General features: G+C 51.3%; 1 protein-coding gene and 1 pseudogene across 1 annotated transcript; both read left to right on the forward strand.

The window, feature by feature from the left end:
- Window positions 1–7,905: 7,905 nt before the first annotated feature.
- Window positions 7,906–8,862, forward strand: LOC100907873 (very-long-chain 3-oxoacyl-CoA reductase pseudogene; annotated as a pseudogene).
- Window positions 8,863–10,266: 1,404 nt separating this feature from the next.
- On the forward strand, window positions 10,267–11,529 carry LOC100908012 (acetylcholinesterase-like). The gene has a single exon (XM_003738373.1). The coding sequence runs from the start codon at window positions 10,267–10,269 to the stop codon at window positions 11,527–11,529; it is 1,263 nt and encodes a 420-aa protein (XP_003738421.1).
- Window positions 11,530–14,240: the final 2,711 nt, after the last annotated feature.

Here is a 14,240-nt window from a genome sequence, read left to right on the forward strand (position 1 = left end):
TCAAGTCGGCTTTCCCGCGATGAATTCTCTTCTCGCTCATCAAATTGAGCATGATTCGGAAGACTTTCGGTCTCCCGGGACTTGCGAAACTTCGGCGTCGGTGCCTTGAGGTCTTGAGGAGCTTCCGATGGTTCGAGATCATATTTTGGGCAGGAGGTGGTGGGACGGGATATTCACCCTGGTAGTACGCATCGATGGAAGACATAATGCCTGCGCAACTATGGAATCAGAGTCGATGTGAGGGGTTTGCTTCTTTCCGGCGGACTCGGGAGACGACATAAAAATAAATGACGGGAATAGTATTCCAGTGTATGAGCTTGGAACATAGACTTACTTCTGGAGTTCGGCAGGTTGTGTTTGCGTTTTGAGCGGTTCCTCAGAAGGTTTCTCAACACCGTGTGATCGGGGCCCTCTGCGGAATTCGGCAGTCTTACACAGAGTGCTGCGCATTAATAGCCGCAACAAAAAATCCGTTAGTATATAATTGTTCTCTCAGACAAAGGTCGAGTTCAACAATATCTCGAAAGTGGAGCAAACATCGTCAAACATCATCGGGACAAACGCGAGGGCGGCGAACATTCGGACGTCAAGTGCGAATCCGGGGTTCCTCCGATATATTTGACGGAGAGAACTATCGGCGTGAATCCGACGTCACAGACTTTGATCAAAATAAGAGTTACAACCTTGTATCGCAGCTAGGGGGAAAGAGGTTTCGAGCTCGCGTATTATTCCTATCTCGAAGTCCACGTGCAAACATCAGACAGGAAATCGTCGAGGAGACCGAAGACTACACTCAGGAACCTTCTGTAGGTTTCACATTTCTTCGCAGGGAGCAGGGCGTAAACTACGGGAACTGTCGGTCCGGAGTCGAGTGAGTTGACGAAGATACTGTACATCTGGTAGAAGATCGGGGGACCAACTCTAAACGTTCCATCCAGGAACCGCTCTTGACTTGATCTAAGGAGGTCCTAGTAACTGTCGGTCGCGTATATTATGATCCTATCTCTGTCGCCTTCGACAGAGTCATACAGCAGGAAGCGGTCCCCCGCGCGCTCATATCAACGGGTGCGCGGGCTGTGAACTATGTTATAGCGCGGAGCGAATGCCGCTGAGAGTCTGCGGGACGATGAGCCGCGGGCAACAATCGAAGTCTCCGTACGCGAGCCCGGCTATGCTACTTAGGGAGATTGATAGTTCATGACGCATGGTAATCGATTACCGTCGTTTGAATGCTCAATGAGTTCGAAAGAACTTTCCCTTTCCGGTAAGCCGCCATCCTCGATCCAGTCGGAGGGAAACAGAACATATACCACGATGGACTTGGCCCCCGCATATTTTCGGATCCCTTCGGCGAACAGAAGGTTGATGAGTACCCGAGGCCCAAGTCTAGTCAGGAGATTCCTAGGCTTGGCCGGCTTATACAAAAGACTCACAAGACGCTTTGCCGCAACATATCAATCGCGCAGTGGCGTCGGGATTTGAGAGACATCGGACTTGAACGCTCAAAATCGGACGTCAACATCGGAATGGAACAATCGAATCGCGGTGAAACTCGGCGTTGCAGCAGAAATTCGAAAAACTAGGAGAAAAAAAGCGTCGTCGCGTCATGAAGTTGAGCGAGAAGCTCGCGATGATCTCGGCAATCGAAAATGGAAACAATCAAAGATCTGTTTGTGGTTTGTGAAAGAAGCTCTCAGAGCAATCAGTGTGCAGTACTCAGAGCGAGTAGGAGAAGATCCAGAATTCTTCTGGAGCGGATGTGGAAGCCAAATCAAAACGAAGATTTTCCATACCCTCACAATTTTCATTATCGGACGCTCCGATTTGAGATATCATCTCGAGGAGCTTGTTCAATGGATGACTCACATGGGGAGAGTGCGTCAGTCCATGGCAGACGACCTGGACATACGCATGTGATATCCGAGATTCGCAAATCGTCGAGCCTCGCCTCCTCAAGACTCCCCATCGGGGTTGGTCCTCATTACTGGGGGCTATAGCGTAGTTCTACGCTAAAACTTCTCTGTCCCTCATCGATCTCAAGCGCCTAATGCTTGAGGTATGGGAACCGTCATCAGTCATAACTCTTCACCATCGGCGAGGCTACATTCAACTATTTGCCCCCTTCAACTGCCCCTGCCCGATTCGTTTTCCCCCGAGTCGCATCTCCCCGAATCGCATCTCCCCGAATCGCATCCTCCCCGGATCCCCTTATACCCCTTGATCCGAGCAAGTCGTAGGGTAGATCATCTAACCAACGACACTCGTCTACCCAACGACAAGCCTTGTTCCGAGCTAGTCGTTGGATAGATGAAAGTCACATATAGGCCCGACAGCCGGATTCTTCGACCCACTCCCAATCAGTCCTGCTGCGTTGGCGGGGCGTTCATGGGTGACAGATTGCGCATTCTAGGGTCCGGCTACTCTATGAATGATCCTCACCGGAATAAAGTACTCCTACTATTTCCGTCCGGATGCCGATCGGAACGCGAACGTTCGGGTATACTTCTTCCGCGATTCGGGATGGAACTTCTCTGACGCGCATGGAAAGCCGGCGCCGCGTGAGAAGAGATTTCCTCTGTTCTTCTCCATGTCCTGGGCCCTGTTGCTTTCCCCAATTTCTCCCGGGAGCAGCTTGGATCTGGACCTATCTTGCGAAGTGGAGATGAAAACAGTCGTTCAGGATATTCCGTCAGCTTGCAGGAATCCTCTCTTCCGAGTCAACGACTTCTTGTACGAGGTCGACAAGAAGATAGAAGAGAAACACTTCTGTCGATGCACCAAAGAGAAAACTGAGAGTTGCACGGCGAGAATTGTGATCGTGAAGGATAGGGTTCTTCCTATCCATTCGGGTGACATCCGCGTCGGAAGGTCGCCTCGAGCGAGATACCAGGCTGGCTGATACCAGATGACAGTTTTGCAGCAGCCTGCGAAATATTGCAAGAGAATCTACAATGAGGGGCTGGCGAGCGCAGTCTCCGCAGGGCGGACCCTCCCATGACCCTCAGGAGCTAGTAATGAGTATTGTCCATTTCACCTTTCGCTCAAGATACTGAAGACCTCAGTCTGTAACGGTCGCTGACCGGTCACCACTTGACCCGTTCACAGTGTTTTCAGTATGACCCATATTCGGATGCTCTTCTGTGTTCAACCCTTTCCTATGGCTCGCTATGTATAAGGACAATAAACCTCAGCCAGCTAGGGGGAGCCCAAGACTGACTCTAGAATTCCGTGTGATCATTCTGGTCGTGGTATCAACGAGATACGGATATCTCTTCAGCTAGGTGCGGCCACACCGAAGTCCGACAATATCAGCGCCCTCCCACGGGAGCGGGTTCGAATCCGCCCTCATCTCGGAGGGATACCAACCTGGAAAGTCAATGGAGGAAAACCCTCGACGGTGTCGAGTTTCAGCTCTTAGATCAGGGATCGTCAGATAGGATCCTCGGTTTCGCCTCGCACGATTCGACGAGGATACTTATCGAGGCTCGCTCCAGGTACATGGAAGAAACTTTCCGAACGGTTCCGAGGCAATTCCTCCGATTATATTCCATACACGCTCCTTACAAGGGACAGATGCAAGCGATGGTGTATTTCTTACTCCCTGACAAGACGAAGGCCATCCGCAGCCGACTCTTTTCCATGCTCAAAGAATATGCTCTCTCCGTGGGGAAAGTTTCCCAAAGCACTACGGCGCAATCGGGCTTCGAAGTGCTTGTCTCAACGCTTTACACGAGAGTTTTCCCGGGGCAGGAGTGAAAGGCTATAACTTCCCTGCCTGCCAGACACCATGCCGGGGAGCGCAGGAGCTCTGGTTGCAGCCCTGCTCTAAGTATCGAGCTGAACAAAAATCCCTGAAAAGCGCGGCAGCCTCACTCCGGTGTCTCTGGAGAAGATCGATGAAGCCTGGCTGCAAATAGACGGCGACTCTCCGAGTAGAGATCATCTAGCATCCCTGGCTCTCGACGGGGGAAAAGTCACGTTTGTCTGTACGAGATCGTGTCGCACATTCAGAGAGAGGAGAACGCCAGCTCCTCGATGTCGACAAAGCCCCGGAGCCTGTCCGGGAGAAGTATCGGCTCATAAGCGATAGACTGATCCGCCTGCCGGATCAAAATGAAGCCCAGGAGCTCTCGCGGATACAAAATAGGAACCGGGTCGCTCACGACTCATATGCAGATTGATACTTTGAAGTAATTTGACCCATGCAATGTTCTATGCGAATACCTCGATCTCAAGAAATAGAAACAGGTATTCAAGAGTGAGCCACTGCGCGTGACGAGCTCTACCCCACGAGGTTGTGAGGTAGTCTTTATTAAGCGAATGCGAGTGTGAACTCGTAGTCGGCTCGACAAATAATCCTCGGGTTCTCCTCCGCGGACAGGCCGCTACAGGATTGCGTTGAACGTCGCGCGCGACGCCGGTATCGGCTGGTTATAAAAAAGATTTTGAAATATCATTCCGCGTGTTTCCCGACCCCACGGTATCCGATCGACTAGAGAGATCACACTTGTTCCGATCTGACCAATTCCGATCTCCCACGAGCACCCGAAGTCTATCAATGCCCGAAAAGCGCAGAATCCAGCCTGGAAAGCCAGCTGATGCCTTTCGCACAGCCGTTTGACGCCCTTGTTGCGGAAGGTGGCGTAGGTTCGATCCCTGCCACCGGCTTAAAATTCCACACGGAATTTCCTCAAAGAACAACAGATACTCGGCCTTGGTCCTCGAGGGTACATCGAATCTCACGATCAGGATCCGTCCGCGAGAGCAATGTAGAAAACGATACCCCGGATATCACAACTCGGCTCTAGGACCGGAAATGTTTGTGACATTGAAGCTATATCGGATATACGACCTCAAAAAAGTGAGATGAACCTCAAAAATATGACATTGGACTCGAAGTCCTCGCGAGATCTGCGGGGAAGAACACGTCGGCTTCGCGGCGTCACCTTCAACAATGGCAGCGAACATTGGAGCGAAGAAATTGGTTTTGGTTACGAGGCGGGAGATCCCCCGGCCTCGGCCAATCAATCTGGTGAGGCATCATATTCGCAATCAGATGACTCCGGATCGGTCGCTTCGAGACAATTGACCAGCGAATCCAGCCCGAAGAGGTAGACCCACAAGCATCCCCATTTCTCCGATGAGGGATGGCAGGATCATCTCGCCAAAGCCTATAATTCTGGCTCTACAACCCCAGGTCCGGAATCGCTCGGAAAACCAGAGCGAAGCCGGGAACTGTGAGAAATCAATATAAGTGCATCGCGAACATAGAGATCCTACCATACTACCAGAGACAGCAGAAAAAGCCGTCTATCCGCACGATCAATAAAGCTGTACTCGATCGATTCTCCGCCAGCGTTGCGCAAGGCGTGATGCACAATAGGGATCTTCGACGGAGGGCACTCGAGTTCAAACGCCGAATGGATAGCCAGGATATCTTGACGTTCGAAGCGAGCAGGTTTTGGCTCCATCAATTTAAGATGCGCAATTATATAGTAGCCAGAGCTATCATGCATAAAGTCGGCAGGGATTGGCAGCAACAAGAAGATCTCAAGACCAAGCTCGCGGCTGACTATGGTCAATAAATGAAGCTGCTAATCGCCACGGAGAAGCTGCAGCCCAATGAGGTCATGACCGCCGATCAGACTCGTTTTGAAGAAGAGATACACAGCCATCGCACATTGTGCCCGAGAGGATGGTTGCGTGGTTCGAGCAGTGGCAGGATCGGCGTCCGCCAGTACCCATAGCTATAAGATCATGCCTGTTGTGACGATGGCCGGCGAAATGCGACTCATGTATGCATTGGTGACAGAGCCGACGGGAAAATCCCCAGAAGCCCGACGACTCAATCCTCCGAATACCCGCAACGCGACCAGTTTCTGGCTTTACAGTCTTCCTGCATATACCAATTCAGTGCAGAGCGGTTCAGAAATCTCGTCTGTTTTCTAAAAGCAAGATACCTAAAAGTAGAGCCTGAATCCTGGATCTCTCCTTACAACTATTGCTTCGATTCTATGGAGTCGGATTCGTGCTCCAGAACAGACTGCCAAGCTGGCGCTTTCATTAAGTGAGAAGATGCTCTGCGCTCACTGTGAGAAGGTGCTCTGCGCTCCGCATGCGATTTTTGGATAGCTTTTTTTGGATGACGACTGCAACCCATAATATCCTCATGTTCCCTGATAAATAGAGTTCCTAAATTTCGGACACCCACACCCCAGTTGTGAAGCGTCACATAGTCTCCAGCGATCGCGCCCCCGCAGTCGGGGTTTCTTTAGAAATGAAGCATAAACCAATCAATGAATCAATCATCAATCAGACATTTTCATTTTCCGACTCTCGAATAAAGATAGATTCGATTGCGGTTATCTTATTCTAGTCTTTCCCACAACGTCCGGCAACAGGGAAAACTCATCAGAGGCGATTCCCTCGTCGATGTCATCGTCGGTCTTCGCTCTTGCGGATTGTATAGATATGAAATGTCCGGAATTTAGGAACTCTACTGATAAAGCCTCTCGTACCGATCTTTCCATACCAAACTCTCGAATGAATTCCGTAAACGCCTACAGAATCTCAAGGCCTATGGAAATTCATTCAAAAGCCATTCTGGTGCGATTGTCGTCTTCTTCAGGTTCGATCAGGCGGTCGACAAAGTTGAATGGGGTCTGATAAACGCGAGCATTGCATTCTGCATCGATCGATCCTGACCCAGTCGCAATCATAAATGTCCGGGGACCAAGAAAAGCGCAAAGCAAGGTTCTCTCCCCGAGAGACCCTAGCTACCGTTGGGGCTCCGGAATGCCGACAAAACATGCTGATTTTTCGTGATTCAACCTAGACCTATCAGATCCACCGAAGGAAGAAGCTGCTTCGCTCCTGACGAATAAGAGGTTTGCCCTCAGCAGGCGGCTCTCAGACGAACGCTTCCCGCAATCGCCCGTCTTCGAGTCTTCCAAAAGGGCTCGTGTTCTGGCTGTTGAACTCGAGATCACACGGAACGATGGATAGGGTACCCACGGCGGGATCCTTCTGCAGCGCATGAATGACCAGCGGGAGATATTTTCCTTCTCTACCGAGTCATCTAGTGGCTATCGTGGTAGCAGGCCCCCGTGGGGGCTTCCGATGGAACCTCTGGATCATATATATGCCATGATTAAAGCTGCACAGCCAAGTTTGTTGGTGGGGAATCGAGGGAGGGATTTCGTCTTGACTCGCCGACTTCGCCATGCGAGAAATTTTCCTCAAGCGTGGACGGGCACTCTTGGATGCTACCGTTCTGATTCTGGGTTCACAGCCATTGTCCACAAGCATCTTCCTTGGGCGTGCTTTTTCTCCACGGACACGGAACGCTCAAGGAGAACATTCCGCGAACACAACGATAACCTTCGATAAGTTTGAGCAGCGGTCTGATCGTGCTACTCATGTATGAAGCTGTGGCGGAGCGGCGTCAAATATGTTCAGTCCGCGAGAGAATGTTTTGGTATGTGATTTCACGCGGATAACAGAATTCGCATATTCACAACCGATGCCCTCATAGGAGCGCTCGGACCACTCGGCCTTATTTTCCGCCCATCGATCGTTCGGATTGCGCTCCAAAAAGCTACCTCTAGATGCGTGGTAAGTACTCCGCTGACTGAGAATGGATCGGGTGAAGCCCATCAGACCACGGGATAAGTTCTCGATAGGTGATATTTTCTGTTTACGATTTGATCCCAATCCATCGCGGACGAAAACTAGGGAATGAGCAGGGGAGCCAAACGATAATCCTTGTGCCGATTCTCTTCGGAGAGTGATTTTCTTGATCTTCTTGTTTTTTCAGAAGGTCTGGGGCCTCCCAATGATCCCTCGGAAAAGGAGGGAAACATACAACATGCAAATTCAATGAGCATTTTTTTCCTTCCAGCGAGAATGGAGCACGCCTGCGTTCTCCAAAACCCCGACATGTCATTCGGTCGACATGCGTCGAGGTTCATCGCGGATTCGGGACTGCTCTTCCTGATTGTGGGTACGCTCCGGGTCCAATTATTGATCCGTGGCGCGTACCACTGCTTCCTGAGACAACTCCTCGGTCCAATGTGAACTTCAAGAAGTTTGCCGGGAAATGGGCTGTCGTCATGGGAGCGTCCGGTGGCATCGGCAGGGCTTACGCGGAACAGCTCGCGCAGAAGGGCATCTACATCTTTTTGATATCAGTCAAAGCTCGACGAGGTCGCTGCCGTGATCCAGGACAAGTTCAAAGTTGAAACGAAGATCCGCAAGCTCATCTCGAATATCGAAGTCGCTGTGCTGGTGAACAATGTCGGCATGAGTTTCCACTACCCGGAGTATTTCACCGAGGTGCCCGATGGTGATCACCGCATGGATCAGAAGATCCAGGCTAACTGCACGTCGGGAACTCTCATGATGCGTCTTCTTCTTCCGGGAATGGCTTCTCGACAGAGTGGAGTTGTCATTAACGTGTCGTCCTCGTCGAACATGTCCCCGTTGCCGCTGCTCGGCGTCTACGCGGGAACGAAAAGCTATATGGCGACCGCATGTGAATATCAGAATCTCGGGGTCATCGACCAGTCGGTGAAGCCAGCGTCCGTGTCGACGAAAATGTCCGAGATCCGCAAAGCCAGCCTCAATGTTCCGATCTCGGATGCCTATGTCCGACAAGCCCTCACCACCGTCAGACTTGAGATGTCAACCTACGGTTATATCCCCCATAAGATAGGCGGCTATTTCCAGGAGGTAGCTTTTAACAGCATGCCTCTCCACTGTATGTTGTCCTTGTCTCTCAGGATGATGTCCGGACTTAGAGCCCTCCGCTACGAGAAGGACAAGAGAGAGGACCCTAATCAGCAACTCAAAAAACGACAGTAGATCGAGTCAGGCAGCCCGACCACTCCTAAGAATTCAAGATTCCTATCCAATCACGCGGTGAATAAAATGTGCGATCTTTCTACAAAATGTTTTCCGAAGCTCGCTCGATCCTCCGGAGGCTGATTGAATAATATCTGACTGATATCAGCGCGCGCGCCTCGAGAGAAATCTCAAGCGAGAATTCGTTGGCTGGGATTCCCTCTGCCGAGAGCACCCGATTGCATCGAAGTCATACGAACAGACCCTCAAATATATGGATCAAGGCCTCAGTGATGCGTTCGATACCTGATGAGAATGATCATTTCCACCAGCAACTGTTCGCTCCTCGAATATTATTTTCGGTTTCCTAGATTGAAGAATTTCTGAAATTTAAGTACCGCACTTCAATTGAAAGGAATGCTGCGAGGAGCATGCTCCGATTGAGGGGCAAGCGAAAGGCTGACGAGGGGCAAGCGAAGGGCATCCCACGGTCCGGATCAAAAATCGGGGATGGAGCATATGACTCGTTGTGTACACGACTGGATAGATAGTAATGAAACACGTTATCATCCCTCACCCGATGAGCCCAGTGCTCTTCCCGCCATTGCTCGACTGATCTCGAAAAAAGTTCAGTTTTTTCCCGTCTTATTCGAATAATCGGAGGGATTTCTTTGAGAGGGAGGGAGGCCCCCGCGAGGATTGGAGAATTGCTGGGCATGCCTTTGAGTTAGAGGGAATACGCAGTCTAGTTTGATGCAAATTGAATCATATCAAGACACGTACATCTGCTTCCAGCGATTCGCCCCGGTACATTGACTGTGCTTGAAGTGGCGGACAAACACGGAGGGGCAAGCCAATAGTGAGTTTCCCGAGGAACCTTCGCCCTCCCTGGCTTGGGAGTCCACCAAAATCGTTCGCGAACATCGGCCCAAGAACTTCGCTTCATTCGAGAGTCAGCTGAGAATGGGAGAACAAGACAGAGCTCTGTTTGCTCGGCGCCGGCTGCGTAACGTCGTTCCGGAAAGCCGTTTTATATTCGTCGCTTATCAGCGAGAGCGAGTGAAAGACGTGCGAACGTGTCAACGTCTCCCGTTGAATTCGATAGCCGCACCTTAATTGTGGCTTCGATCAACCTCAGTCAGTCAGATGAAACCTCATATCAGAATCGGAAGATCCAAAGTTCCCTACGGATAATCGTCATTGGGGCCTGGTACTTCCGAGACCGAAGTGCTCGTAGACTCTCGAGAAGACTAATCTTTGGGGGCGGAGATCCATCTCTATCGGCAGCGTCGCCGTTGTTGAGAAAGACACGCTCGGACGATCGGGACACGCGAGGGATATTTCCCTCAGTTTGCATTTATAATCATTTTCTCAGTCACGGAACACCGTAAGTGTTCAACTGAAGATGTTGAACGCGTATTCGTCATGGAGCTTGTGGCGCGCCCCATCTGTGTGGTCTTCGTGATTCTGCATCTGAGCCTCGGAGTTCCCTTGGCTTGGACTTCGGCAGGGAATTTCCGCGGGACCGTGCAGGATTTCGGCAAACGTCAAGTCGAAGTGTTCGCCGGGATACCGTTCGCGAAACCGGCCCTGAAACTCAATCGTTTCAGACCGCCAGAGAAATTGAAACGTTCCCCGTTGATTTCGAGGTTCGCTCCCTTCGGCGTGATCAAATACCCCGCGTCCTGTGTTCAGTCGCCGGCCACCAACACGAGTGAGGACTGTCTGTATCTATCTGTGTGGAGACGTCAGGGAACAATCGCAATTAACCGGAAACCAGTAGTCGTAATCATACATGACGGTGGCTTCTACAGAGGGAGTGGCCACGGTGAATGGCACGGAAACGCTCTCGCGGCTCTGGGAGACGTAATCGTGGTCGGCTTCAACTATAGGCTCGGAGTGTTGGGTTTCCTCGATCTCGGCGTGCACGGCGCCGAAGGCTCCGTGGGACTCGAGGACAAGCAACTCGCTCTGGGATGGGTCCATGATCACACATCCGGGTTCGGCGGGGACCGGCATAACATCATTCTTCTCGGTACCGAAGCTGGGGCGTCCAGCGCGATTTACCATATCAACCAGACCTCGAGTCGATACCAGGGTGCGATCGTCGATCTGCTATGGTCACCCCCAGACGATAAAAGAACTCTCTTCGAAAGAGGACTCGAGGTCTCCAAGAACCTAAATTGTTCAGGGGGAGAACCGGAGGCAATCGCTTTCTGTTTGCGCACGCAGAGTGTGGAAACTTTGGCAGGAATAGGCCAAATTTTCCATCCAAACATAAGCATTGACGTCAGGACGAACGGCCTCCCCGTGGTAGTCGGCTTCGCCGTGCCTGGTTCTCGTAACGTCGCTTTGGCGTCTGTATGCAAAACACTCCGCTGGGCCGAAAGCGCTGCAGAAGCGGGATCTTCGGTGAACCTGTTTCTCTGGCGAAAAAATTCAGCGGCCCTACTGGAGTTCATCGGATCTGCTCTGGGCTCGCGCTCCGGAGACAGTGAATCCTCTCAGGACCATAACAATCCCGCGATCCCGAGGTTGAACTTGACGGAGACTGTGAGGGAAATCACTCAGTGGGAAAGCTCAAATCACTCCCTCTTTTGGACAAATGCAAGCCCGGACACCGAATCAAACGAGAAATCGGTCGAAAGGCTGACGTTGGCCAATCTCGGCAGAGAGAATCTCGAATGAGGGATATGAGGCTGATTCGATCCGTGTTCGCCACGGTCAATGGTCATCCGAGAGTTTCAAAGAAATTTCACAATAACTCGCTTTCGATTCATTGCTGTCCCCATTGGATTCGTCCGAAAACGTGCATGATAAAGTCATGGATTATCTTTCAGGAATATTGGGCGATACTGAGATGATAAAGAGGCCGACGAGCCCGAGCGGCTCCCACGCGGTCTCCGATGAGCTCTGGGAGCAGATTCCGGGCACAGAAAAGATTTTCCGCTCCGAAAGTCTGCACCGTGTAGGATGCTTTTGTTGTACCGATGAAAGGGAAGCGAGGCCCTCAAACTCGTTGGGCCATTCAAAGAATTGAAAACAATACAGGAAATCGATTAGCACACAGAAATCCTGTCGACGACGAGTGGAACAGCTCTGAGCGGAAAATTTGGAGGGACTTTCAAGGCAGATTATGTTCAATGCGGTCGCGAACGATAACGAGCGCTATAATCCATTCTCATCGGGAGACCGAATACGTCCTAGGTGATTCGGATCGCACGCATTCTACGTGGGGTGATTCTGAGTTCGTTCCCCGCCGGGAGCCTCAACCTGAGCGAGATCACGCTGGGAAAGGAGTCGATACTCTACCCGGAAGTCTTCCGAGCTCCTCGAAATCAGGAGTGTCCCACAATTCATGAACTCAACGTCGCCGCCGTACACGAGCCCGGGCTTCGTTTGGGCGGTTTTGTGACTCAACTTGTCAAACGAACAGCTCCAGCCACCGCTGGACGTGATCGGAAGCCAGAATATGAGCGAAAATAATTCAGAATCTGCTGCTGAGACTGTCCTCTAGAATCGCCCGCGGCGATTGTATGCAGCTTGGGAAAAGCAACGTCCGGGCGTCCACGGTTCTGCCGCGTAAAGAAAATTTCAGTCGCGTTCCCTCGTTGAGAGGCGTTGCCCAAGCGGACGGTCAGCACTTGCAGTGAGCTATTCGGAATCGGCGCTGTGTGTTTTATGCCCGTCGAGACTATTGAAAGCAGCAAGTACTCATCGGGGAAAGCGATTCGAGCGCTCAGAGTTCGAACATGTGGAATATGAGCGGGAGCTGGACTCAAAGGAAATATGAAGGATCTCTCGCAGCTGTTTGTTACAGAAGCGAAAAACCAATAGTGGCGAACGAAAATTACTGAACGAGTGGCAGCGTGAGAGGTAGAGAGAGCCTCCATGCCAAGACTCGATCGAATCGATCTGCGGGCGGCGATTGAGAACGGTCCCCGGGAACTTCATAATTGCTGCGCCTTCGAGTTCGACAGCAGCAGTTCAAAATGGAAGCCAAGCTCATTTTCGTCGGAATCGTCTTGTGCAGCAACGTTGTGTCAGGTGCGCGAGGACCAGAACTTTTGAGCGAGCTCTTGGCGGGGCAAGGATGTCAAAACTGTGATTTGAACTCGGTGCTTCCTGTACAGTGCGAGCAAAACGACTTCGACAGCGTTCGTCACGCAAGATGCCAACTGCGCGTTCACGCCCAGACCGAAAAGCGCCTCATCCAAGCTTCCATGGTTGTTGAATCTATTTATGAAATTGCGGAAACTCGAGCAACTACGAATGGGTCCGAGTCGAAAACGAGTACGAACTCGGAAACCGCCAACGAGTGTCACGAGGCTGCGGGCTTGTGGAACTCGTTCTTGCGATGGTTTAGGAGGGACAACCAGCCGTGTGCAGCACCCACGCCCGGCAGTTTCAGCGGTGGGAACTGAATTCGCTCATTCCTGGAATCTATCTGCAGTTGATTGTGAGCAGTTCGTATCTTCGAGTCGTTATTCGCAGTCGCAGCTCGACGACCATTCTCGTCTATGAAGGAAGGGTCATGAATAAAGCATTGCGACCTTCAGAAACGTCTGATTCCTTATATTAGGGGCGATTGTATGATTGCATAGCTCTTCCCTCGGCTTCTCAAATCTCGGGTCCTGTACGAGCGCCACGATTGCTCAGGCGACAGGAGTATCTACATAGAGGCCCATATGGTATCGGAGGCTCACCAAATTATAATACTTTCCAGAAGTCTTCCAAAGGTACCACGATTCAATTGTCCGAAATTCACGCTCCAAGGCGGGCTTACTCACCCATCTGCCACCGGAAAGAAACGATTCAAACTTGAGTGCGCGTCACTTTGAACTCCACCGCCGACCTCGTGGACCATCAAGCCGTGGGTCAACGGTTCGTTCCCGAAGCTTTCGCTCATTTAGAAGATAGTCGTCGTTTCCACCCTGCTTCCTCAGCGGATCGAGGTTTTGGTTCCATGCCTCATTGGCGTCCGGAAGGTCGCAGCAGAAGCGGAGGGTTCCACTTGGAGAATATCTCCAGCGCTATCTTCAGACTATCAGATTATACTCGGACCTGCCGAGATGGGTCAATGCCATGGATATTTACTCTAGTGCCGATCGGAGCCAGATTCGCATCGATAAAGAATCCTGAGTCACGAGAATCACTCACTCGTGAGCTCCGGACGCTTTTCCTGTCAAAAGAGGTGGCCGTGACGAAACACCGGAGAGTTCTGGAAAACATTGTAGGAAAACATCATCGATCACAACAAAAAAAACGCTATCTGCATAACTCGGGAGATACCTACTGAGTGAGCCATTCGCGAACGAGACTCCCTGACGCTTCCTGGATGGAAATGATGGCCCCACTCGGAGAGTCTATGATCGAACGCAAACGAACTCGATTGACTC

This window comes from Galendromus occidentalis, unplaced genomic scaffold (assembly GCF_000255335.2).
Source record: "Galendromus occidentalis unplaced genomic scaffold, Mocc_1.1 scf7180000075933, whole genome shotgun sequence".
NCBI lineage: Eukaryota > Metazoa > Arthropoda > Arachnida > Mesostigmata > Phytoseiidae > Galendromus > Galendromus occidentalis.

Coding starts and splice junctions, on each gene's coding strand:
- LOC100908012 (XM_003738373.1), top strand. CDS start 10,267: ATGGAGCTTGTGGCGCGCCCCATCTGTGTGGTCTTCGTGATTCTGCAT.